This window comes from Zychaea mexicana (genome assembly GCF_025766255.1).
Source record: "Zychaea mexicana strain RSA 1403 chromosome Unknown BDB00scaffold_4, whole genome shotgun sequence".
Lineage (NCBI taxonomy): Eukaryota > Fungi > Mucoromycota > Mucoromycetes > Mucorales > Lichtheimiaceae > Zychaea > Zychaea mexicana.
This window is the reverse complement of record NW_026516667.1, coordinates 651,571-661,391: the sequence shown is the minus strand read 5'-3', so window position 1 is coordinate 661,391 and position 9,821 is coordinate 651,571. Positions and strand designations below refer to the sequence as shown.

The 9,821-nt window shown below is 41.9% G+C and overlaps 4 protein-coding genes across 4 annotated transcripts; 2 read left to right on the top strand and 2 right to left on the bottom strand.

Annotated features, from left to right (window-relative positions):
* Positions 1 to 207: 207 nt before the first annotated feature.
* On the bottom strand, positions 208 to 487 carry BDB00DRAFT_799353 (uncharacterized protein; the record flags this gene model as incomplete). The annotated part of the gene is made up of 1 exon (XM_053121683.1): positions 208 to 487. One exon carries the CDS (start codon positions 482 to 484, stop codon positions 272 to 274), a length of 213 nt encoding a protein of 70 aa, XP_052985013.1. The 3' UTR covers positions 208 to 271.
* A 3,308-nt stretch (positions 488 to 3,795) lies between these two features.
* On the bottom strand, positions 3,796 to 4,524 carry BDB00DRAFT_783852 (uncharacterized protein; the record flags this gene model as incomplete). Its single annotated transcript, XM_053120416.1, has 3 exons — positions 3,796 to 3,998; positions 4,067 to 4,437; positions 4,511 to 4,524. 3 exons carry the CDS (start codon positions 4,522 to 4,524, stop codon positions 3,796 to 3,798), a joined length of 588 nt encoding a protein of 195 aa, XP_052985012.1.
* Positions 4,525 to 4,982: 458 nt separating this feature from the next.
* Positions 4,983 to 7,013, top strand: BDB00DRAFT_799336 (uncharacterized protein). Its single transcript, XM_053121682.1, has one exon. The coding sequence runs from the start codon at positions 5,143 to 5,145 to the stop codon at positions 6,697 to 6,699; it is 1,557 nt and encodes a 518-aa protein (XP_052985011.1). The 5' UTR covers positions 4,983 to 5,142; the 3' UTR covers positions 6,700 to 7,013.
* On the top strand, positions 7,005 to 9,059 carry BDB00DRAFT_799332 (uncharacterized protein). The gene is made up of 8 exons (XM_053121681.1): positions 7,005 to 7,150; positions 7,239 to 7,317; positions 7,391 to 7,453; positions 7,712 to 7,767; positions 7,931 to 8,158; positions 8,253 to 8,410; positions 8,495 to 8,624; positions 8,713 to 9,059. The coding sequence occupies exons 1-8, from the start codon at positions 7,049 to 7,051 to the stop codon at positions 8,848 to 8,850; spliced, it is 954 nt and encodes a 317-aa protein (XP_052985010.1). The 5' UTR covers positions 7,005 to 7,048; the 3' UTR covers positions 8,851 to 9,059.
* Positions 9,060 to 9,821: the final 762 nt, after the last annotated feature.

Genomic DNA, 9,821 nt, shown 5'->3' with positions numbered 1-9,821 from the left:
TACTCCTTCCCCTTCATTCTTTATCCATTCATGACACATTAGCAATAGGTTATCAAAAGAAAGGGCAGGTCTTTAGCTTTAACATGATACTAATATCAAGTACAGTTACGACGATACATTGTGGCGGAATATTGCTTTGGAAATTGCCTAGTCTTAGAAACGATGCCAGGTTCCCCTTCACCGTGTCTAGAACTTGTTTCTCGAACAATCGAATCTGAAGCATGCAGTTGGTTCGTGTCAGTTGCGACAGTGCCCTCTTCTTCCTTCCTTTTCAAATAAACTGACTATGTTCGTCATTCAGCAAAGAAAGATTTATGTAGAGCAGAGCCGTGGCTATAGAATGATGCCAATATTGATACCATTCTTGAATAATAAACGACGACACTATAGCTAATAATATATAATGGTCAATGAAAAACGATCGTTTTTCTGCTGCACTGTTGACTGAAACATGCATTGTGCTCTTTCTTAATGTTGACCTCATCGCCTATGTGCTCGTTTGGCTATTGGACAACAGACAAATCACGCAATTGCCAAGAATCTAATCGATTGTTCCATTTCTTCACAACGAATCTTATATAAAAGGTACGCGTTCCCACCCATCCGTAGAAATGGATCATCATGTATGCTGCCCGTCGTCTGGTCATCCTTTGTTCCATTACTCAATCCTTGGTGAGTTATATCTTGAGTCTCTTTCACACTGTCCACCGGTATACATTGTCTATTAGCCTACTAACTGATGTGTACTATTTTTTTCTTTTCCTGTATGCTGGCCTTTCCTTGCCCTCTCATTCTCCTTATTTCGCACACCCTTTTCTTTATCGTCATTTATTCTTGTGTACACTCCAAAACTTGTAATTTTTATCTCTTCATTTTCCAATCCACGCACAATCACATATACTCTCATGCAAAAATCATATTTTGTTTCATGTCTTGGATATTAAGACTCAACAATAAAGTACCAATGGTTGATAAGAAAACTTTGGGCATGGAAAACCAAACATAGAAGTGCTAGCTGGATAGCATTGACTACATATGTTGTCATCTACCGAAAAATCATAATATAGAACTTCTCATCAATAGGTATAGGCCGCATCATTGGCAAGTTCGTGCTCTTCCTGCGAGATCACAGCTTTTCTAATCACAATTATTACCTGCCTGATTTTTGATACATAGTTCATAAAATGCCTCTTCGAATATGTTTTCTGTTGCCAAAATATATAATTAAAGTGTCATTATCTTATAGACCGTCATGCCGCTGTATTTTGATACTATGACTTAGTGTGATGGTAGTATGTCGAGGAGAGAGGATAAGCTCCAACTTACAGAGAATCCTTCTTGGCTGCCTAAACCAAGGCTTTGTAACAAATTCATAATAGAGTAGCTTGCGACTTCCAGTTTTATTGACATTGAGCTAGTAACCATGAAAAGACTGGTAGCCGATGAAACAATCAGGCGTACTTGAACCGCTAGACAGTTCCAACTTTATGGCTGGGATTTGTCACGGAGCATTAGCCATAATCTAAGCTGAGGAGCTATTATCTCTACTATTAATTGTATTTACCAACATCATTAACAGTAACGAGCATGATACCTTGTCACATTAGACGGTGTAGCCTCTTACATATTTGATATTATTGAAGTTTGATTGGGAGGTTCCTTTGGTTATTGTCTCGGTTGGCTAGATGCGTAACATTACCGAGACTGGTCGACATGAACTAGTGTCAACTTATCTGCTTATTTGATCTTTCCTCGTCTTAAGCTGTGACTTTGCAAGATATATGTAAATATACACCCGACGTTGACAGCGTCTATAGCAGAACGATAGCCTCTGTAGCTCCGAGTGCTCTAATATGAGCAGCACGTAAACTCTTGCATACCCTACAGAGAGCGAATTTGAGACGAATACAGCGATGTCTGGAAACAAAACCACGATCAGCGTTTTAAATGTATAGTAGATTTATCAAAAGCCAAAGCAGCTAATATTATATTTATAAAGTTGTCTTATACATCTTTTAGACAACATTTTCGCCATTAAGGTATCTGTAAAGTTCACAAAAACAGGTACAGCCGAATAAGTACGGAAATACACACGCACCAAACAAAGACAACAACGATCAACAACTGCGTAGAACCGTACGTCTCAGAGTTGCGCTTTAAGCAATAAGAGCTCTAATGAAAGATGTCGAGCATCCTGCCCCACTTTATCAGTATCATGTTATTGCCTAGGTTCACTGAAATTTATGAGCTAATAAGGGTCCTGGAAAAAAGCCCTAGAATCAAATTCCCAAGAAAAAGGGCAACTATCGCTTTAGAGTTGCAGCACGAAAAGAGCTAAATGCACATATAGTCGTAATGTCGTCTGTCCCTTAAATACCTCCATGAGAGTGCACTAGCAGTTAGATCGCCAATTACTGGCTCAAGCACTGGGGTGTAGGGGACCCAAAACATGACAGCAACACTGTAATTGCTTTTGTCGACTTTTTGGTACTATAGCATCCTCACGAGTTTCTTCCTGCGAATTATAAAAAAGACTTGACAAGGGGTTAGGGAAGTGCTTTTTAACGATTTCTCATTCAGTCAGCTATCCCAAAGGTGCGGTATAACATTACAAAAATAGCAATAGTCAGTTGATCCGTTTCGATGCAGCAAATTAATATTCACGAAAGCTTTCATGTGCGCACGTATCAATTCAAGTTTTTTTTACGTTTTTCTCAGCTCACTGTAATAGAGATGCAAGAATACATTGTTACGTAGTAATATGCTAACCCGTCTTTCTTCAATGCTATTATGAACTGCATATTTTATTGATACAGGCGCAGTAAATTTTTGTACCACATTTTCAGTTTTTCAGAGAAGGGATTTTTCAAAGGTCACTGCCACAACAGAGCATTTACTCCATCACATGACAGGTTAAATGGTATATATTTTGCTTATTTGGATGTTGTTTGTTGGCTCAGCAGTAACTTCCTTTACTTCATTCTTTTTTCCTCAACGATACAACTCTCTTTCCCCACACAGGATTGTAACCATGGGGTTTGAAGAGACGTTCGGTAATATTGTTGGATACTCCATATACTTTGTTGTTGGAACGGTATGGCTAGGTAAAAAAAGAAAGCAAAGCATTTTTAAATTATCTTTCATCTTGGTAGATAGAAAAGTGTACTTAAAAGTGATCGAAACTAGTGTTCCTGGGTATTGGCGTCTGTGGCGTTTTATATCTTATTGTTAGTTTTTGCTTGGTCATTCCATGCTGGGGGTTCGCATTCAGTTGGATAAAAAGGTCTATAGGCACCATGAAAGCAAATCTTATTGCTGGGGTATCAAGGGTAACCCAGTTTTCCAAAAATGTGTTCCAGTCGCTCCCGGGTATTCTACAGCGGGTTCAGCAAGATGTGTCATCGTCATTACGGCGAAGTGGTGGATACCGTCCAGCAGCGACAGATAATATTGTCATGGCAGAAAGTGGATCGCGCAATAGCTCAGACCAAACACCTCTCCTTCAAGAGCAAGATACCAACGAAAATGATTATCATGATGGGCCTCCAGAAACAAAATTTGATATCGTTGTTGAGCCACCATCTCGAAACTCTATTGAATTATCAAAGAGTGATAATACACATTCACAAGGAAGCAGAATCGGTCCCGACTAACTGCAATGCATATACCTATTATTACACACACACATACGCAAACACAATTAGCAACGAAGCATCTTCCATACATTAGCCCTTGTCACTGCTGTGTTTATAATAATAGGATTACATCATTTTGTATAAATTAAATTGAGAAAAATCAAAATGTAGTTACAAGCTTCTCAACTACTGCATTTGCCGTTTCCTCGATTGAGTGCTTATCCGTATCCAAAACAAGGACGTGTTGAACCGCTTTATGTTCGATTTCCGAATGCTCCTCTCCCACAAACAAATGTTTGTTCCATTTGATATATTGTGGCCATACAATCGTGTCAAAATATCCTGGAGGGTCCTTCCAGTAACCTGCATGCATTATCGTTCATTGATAAGCAACTTGATCCTGCGTTTTTCTCGGCTTTTCCCCCTTTTACCTTCCGTAGTAACATAGCCCTGTCTGCTTTCTCTTCGCTGCTTCAATGTGTCATAAGAAGCGGTAATGAAAACTTTGCAATCCAAGTGAGCACAAAGTCTTTCATCCCAAAAGAGCATAAATCCATCCACGATCAAGAATAATGTATCGTCTTGATTTATAGCTGCAATGGCAGCTTCCAGCCGTTCTAGAGCTTCTTTGGACAGAGTCGCAGATCCATCATGCGTGTTGTTATCTTCGTTCGATCTGTATTTTTCTGGAAGCTGTTTGTGCTCTAGCACGTGTTGAACAGTATCATCAAGCCGACAGAAGTCGACAGCGTCGGGACAATCCCAGTTGTCGAGCTTTGTTTCTGGATCGATGGGGATCTCGCTATCGGGCTAGAAAGCGTTGGATGAGTCAAAAAAAAAGATCTTTACGAACAATATAACGCTTCCCAAATTACCTTGAAAAAGTCATCCTGATAGATTACAACAGAATGTTTGACTAAACGTCGTAGAATCCTCGTCACTGTCTATAAAAGGTAGAATATAAGAGAACTTAACGCTCTGATACTGCCTATAGGTCGTTCAAGTCAACCTACGGTTTTTCCAGAGCAAGAAGGACCACTATATCAGCATTTAGCAAAAGATCGTGTTTGAATCAAGTTAATCAATGTCCACCTTATGCCAATGCAGCACACTCGCGTCATGCTTTCGCTACTTTCGACAGTTTACGCAGAGGAAAAGCTGCAACTGAAAAAAAAGCTGCAAAAAAAGCTGCAACTGAAACTGAAGCTGCAAAAAAAAGCTGCAACTGAAAAAAAAGCTGCAAAAAAAGCTGCAACTGAAACTGAAGCTGCAAAAAAAATGTGGAGTAGCGACCGAAAATAACCTCCGCAACAAAATTGGTGCTGATAGTGCCAAAAGCAGGGACTTCTTTTATTCTTGCACAAACAAAATAATACCGACACCGGCCATGCGGAGGCTATGGATTAACGCACCACTAAGGAGCAGTAGCCTTTTTTGCCAATGCAATCAAACAGCATCGCTACGGATACCTCGCATCGACCCTCGATCGCTAGATCGACGATATACCATGGCTGCAGCAGCCACCTCCACGTCGGGCATGCCTTGTGAAAACGATGGATTGTCAGTCCACAACAGCAACAGCAACAACAGTACAGGGGAAGGAGGAAAACAACGACGTTACAACACAAACCACCAACGATCCGTGGGCAGCGTTTTTCTAGAACACCTCACTAGAGCTGAACGTTCAAAATTAACACAGTTAAAAAGCAGCGATGAAGTGCGATCGTTACAGAATCCTTCAACGTCCAAACGAGACAAGGCTTCAGCACTATCGGATTTTTATCGTTCCCTAGCTACACAGGACATCGAATCCATCTGGCCGAAATACAGCTATCTTTATCATCACCAGTACCACAAACATCTGTCGCGCCGCAATTTTCGACAACTGTTTTTAAGCACGATTCGATCTCGGGCTACGCAGGGCAATTTGCACCGGCTACTAGTTCTAACCGACGATATGAAGGAACGAGGCATGCAGTTAAAATGTAACGAATACGATGCATTGATGCACTGGATCGGCGGCCGCACTGTTCCTGTGAAGAAGTTTCGTCACTTGACAGAGGCGCTGGCGCTTTTCGATGAAATGCAGCAACAGCAACAGCATACGACAATTCAACCTTCGCTTGTAACCTACAATACGCTTATTCATATTGCGTCGCAGGTGTCTGACATACGTATGGCGCAACGGTTATACCACGACATGATAGCACATGAAATTCAACCGGACGCCTACACCTATGCAACACTGCTGGCAGGCATGGGCCGGATGCGGGATGTCGATGGGATGTCACAGATGCTCCAGCAGCTACAGTCAATGGGATACGTTGCCAATAACACAGTCATATGGAACGCAGCGCTATCGGGCTACGCAGCTAGTGACAGAATGGAGGATGTCAAATCTATGTTTGCGGACATGTACCGGTCATTGCAACGCAAAAACGGTAGTGACTCCGCAGCGACAGCAGCAGCAGCAGGACAGCGGCAACGAGAAGAGGAGGGGAAGGAAAGAGAAAAGGAGGCGCCTGTTGCGGATAACAATAGCTTCCGGATATATATTGAGGCAATGCTGGTCCAGGATGACCCAGACACGGCTATTCAAGCACTAAACGACATGGTACGGCATGGCCTGGAACCAATAGCAGCCATCTACAATGCATTGTTTCGTTCGTTTATTGACAAGGATCGGGGAGAAGACGAAGAACCGACTCTGGATGAATCAAGCGCAGCCAAGTTGAATATGGTCAAGAAGCTGTACAAGTCTATGCTGGAACTGAATGTGACGCCCAACTCGGATACCATGTATACCCTTGTGTCAGCGCTTCTCGACTTGGGTGACACCAACTTGGCATTGGAAACGTTCGTGCAACTCAACAAGACAACAGCCACCGTAGTTGACAAGGAAACAACTATGCAAAGCCATGGTGACGCCAGCTCTGCTTATGATGACGGCGTTGACACTGTAGCAGCACTTGCTCGGCGGCGCTATCATTTGGATACAGCAAAGCCAAGCAAGCTTGAGCCAAACCAAGAGCTGTTGGAAAGATTAAAAAAGATTGTCAAGTAGTAAATAAAGGACACAGTGTTCGGCTCTTTTTGCTTTTTTCAAAAAACGGACGGCATGACAAATAAAGTAAAAAGCATCGGACAAACGGCATCCAAACTCATTGGAAGCCTGCGTTTCCGAACTTGTGTAAAGAAGAGGACATTGCATGTTGCTGCTTTGTGGTACTACTATTCGCTGCTGCGGGCGGAAGAGCACATCCGAGGATTGTGCACCATCGATCAAAGCCGGTCTGAGTTTCAACATGCTTTGTAGTATGATAAAAGATGCCCGCGCCTGCATTTCCATCACTCCTCTTTCCTCTTCATCTTTTCTTTTTCGAAAGATACCTTTTTACACATACTCAGACATCATGACAGTCTCAGACCACGGTTTTCCCATCGGCTACTTCTACATCATCTCCAAGATGAATGGTCTTGTTGTCGACCTACGTGGTGACTCAGAGACCGCTGCTGTAAGGATCCTTCATCGAGCTCTCTTAAAGAGCCGACATGTCCTGTATGTTACCTAACTGTTGACAAACCTGCGAACTGTATATGTAGCCCGGCACTAAGATTGTGATGGCTCAAAAGCGAGAAGAGTCTCCCGAGCGTGATAGCCAACTTTGGATCCATCAGAATGGTAAAGCAGTGATACCAACGAAGAGAACCTTCTCTTTCTGGAAAATGACGTCTACTGACTGAGACGCTACTAGGTTTCTTGACCAACAAGGCTACAGGTCTTGTCCTCGATATCAATCCAGCCGAAAGCTTTATTGGTAAGTGCTGGAGCGTATAGCACAAGGAATTCCAAGAAGATGATCCTTCTTCGGTCGTCGGATTTTTTGGGCTGCGCCTCTACAATCCCTGTTGTGTTCCCTACCCATTTCGTACCTCAACTACTCGACCGCACAGTGCAGCTGCTGTGCGTCTATGTCTGTGTTCGCAGATAGGAAATTTGAGCTGTAGCAGCGCAGCGATTAAGCTTTGTTTTATCTTGCACCATTACTAAGCTGTTCTTATTCTCATCACTATAGCCATTTTCACAAAAGAAAAGCGGATGTATTTGGATGGCATGAAGGAAGCAGATGCTGTAAGTAGTAGTCCTTCTTATTTCTATCCTTGCGCGATAAAGGGGAGCTAGAGTGTTCCACGTAAATTGAACCCTCGTTTCGTGTCACACACATACATACATACGATGGCTTTTTATATTACACAAAAAGTGATAAGCTGATAATTTTTCACATCTACCATAGGCAAACGATCAGCGCTTCGGCTTCGAAAGTGAGCCTGGTTTTATCTATCAGCTTTCCGAGCCCAAAAATGTTCTCGATATCCGCCATGAGTTGTCCGAAGTCGATGCTCGCCTTATGATCTATAAGCGCAAAGAATACCCAGAACACGAAGGCAAGGAGACCAAGAAGAACCAACTGTGGGATATTGAGTTGAGCGACCCACCACGCGCTGTGGATTCTGATGATGAGGTGGGTGTTACATTAGCAAAAGAAGTAGTGGGTCTCTTTGTATATATGCAGACGAATTACTGACAAATGATGATTATTATTGCGAATACAACAGGATGAAGATGACAGCAAGCGTGCACGTATGAAGGCTTGGTTCGGTAACTGGAAGGCATTCGGCTCCCATAAGAAGGAAATCCTTGATGAGAAGGAATTGACCGACGCACATAGAAAGGTTTACGAGGATGAAGAGAAGAAGAAAAAGTCGACATTGAGGTAACAATAGCTTACTTTTAAAACCACATAGAGAATAAGGGAATACTAAGCTAATGCATCAACTATACTTTGAATTTACACCAGTTACGAATTGATTGCTGGCGCTGTCGCTGTTCAAGCTGTCAGAATGTGGGAGCAGAAGCAAGAGGAAGAAGGCAAGGATGTCGACAGCAGTATGTCCAAGAAGCTCGTTGCTGGTTTTGCTGCAACTGAGGTACGTATAAACATAACAAAATAGATCTCCAAAGCGATGTATTAGCTCCTAAGTTTTGACGCGTTGTTCAATGTTACTCGTATAATAGTTAGTAAAACTCCTTGCGGATCGCGGAGAAGATGGCGATGACGAGGACGGCAAGGAAAGCAGAAAGAAACGCCTTTTGACTAAAATGGCCATTGTAGCAGCCACAAACTACTTTGAGAATCGCCACGACTCTTCATAAAGAAAAACATTAATGCGTTGTTGTACTACAATTCACGTTGTGACATCCATGTAACAACGACCTCTTGTACAGTTGATCATATTCCATTTGCTTGTCTCACAATAATAAAAATAGATTGGCACCATACATGTCATCCAAAATCCCAAATCACCCGTTTGGGTCTTTGAGACGTCACAGGGTTTTGGAAGGTTGTTTTAGGTGTCCGAACTACAACAAACGGTAAATTGTATCTTTCGGATGGTTAGTCGTTTAATTCCTGTACAAAGATAGCTTTGTTTTCTTTCCGAGATGCACAACGGAAAAATGATGCGTAATTTGCAAGAAAGTACCGATACTGTGGGCGCTTTCTTTTGTAATTATTTCAGTACCTGTTAGTTGAATTTGCACAGTATCTTCGTTAACCAATTCTACGGACCGGGCTTAGCAAACAAGTGCATATCTGGGGCTAAACCGCCAATTCTTGATGATCCATAATAGAAACTATTTCAGAGCGCCTTACGACTACTGTCCTTAAGTAAGCGTCTGATTTGTGCATTTTTGTGTCTACTTTCGTTGTTTGTCTCCTGTACTTCAATCATCATCAACGTATTCATTGGCTACCCTTGTAACGGTATGCATACCTTAAAACACGCAATCGTATAATAAAAAAAGTATATATATATATATATACAAAAGTGATTTCGAACGCCTTTCATATCCTCTTGTTACATCTTAATGCAATTATTCTTCTATACACGAAAGCATGCTTACCAAAAATCAGCAACAAGTAACAGTGAGCGAAAGGTTAGAGTATCCTGTCATACCTTGAGTGACAAAGTTAGTCGCGGCCAGTTACCTTAAACCATCTAAACGTACACAGGAAACAGTGGACTTGATCGATAAGTCCTTAGTGACAAATGGTGTGTTCTAGTAGAGTTCCATCATTATCTTTGTGAGCGATGATATACACCACTTATTTTATCGTCATTACA

What these genes read in the sequence shown, in the direction of transcription:
- BDB00DRAFT_799336 (XM_053121682.1), top strand. Translation starts at nt 5,143, where the DNA reads ATGGCTGCAGCAGCCACCTCCACGTCGGGCATGCCTTGTGAAAACGAT.
- BDB00DRAFT_799332 (XM_053121681.1), top strand. Translation starts at nt 7,049, where the DNA reads ATGACAGTCTCAGACCACGGTTTTCCCATCGGCTACTTCTACATCATC. An exon ending in GCATGAAGGAAGCAGATGCT is followed by an intron (nt 7,768 to 7,930) that starts GTAAGTAGTAGT and finishes CATCTACCATAG; the next exon opens with GCAAACGATCAGCGCTTCGG. An exon ending in CTGGTTTTGCTGCAACTGAG is followed by an intron (nt 8,625 to 8,712) that starts GTACGTATAAAC and finishes CTCGTATAATAG; the next exon opens with TTAGTAAAACTCCTTGCGGA.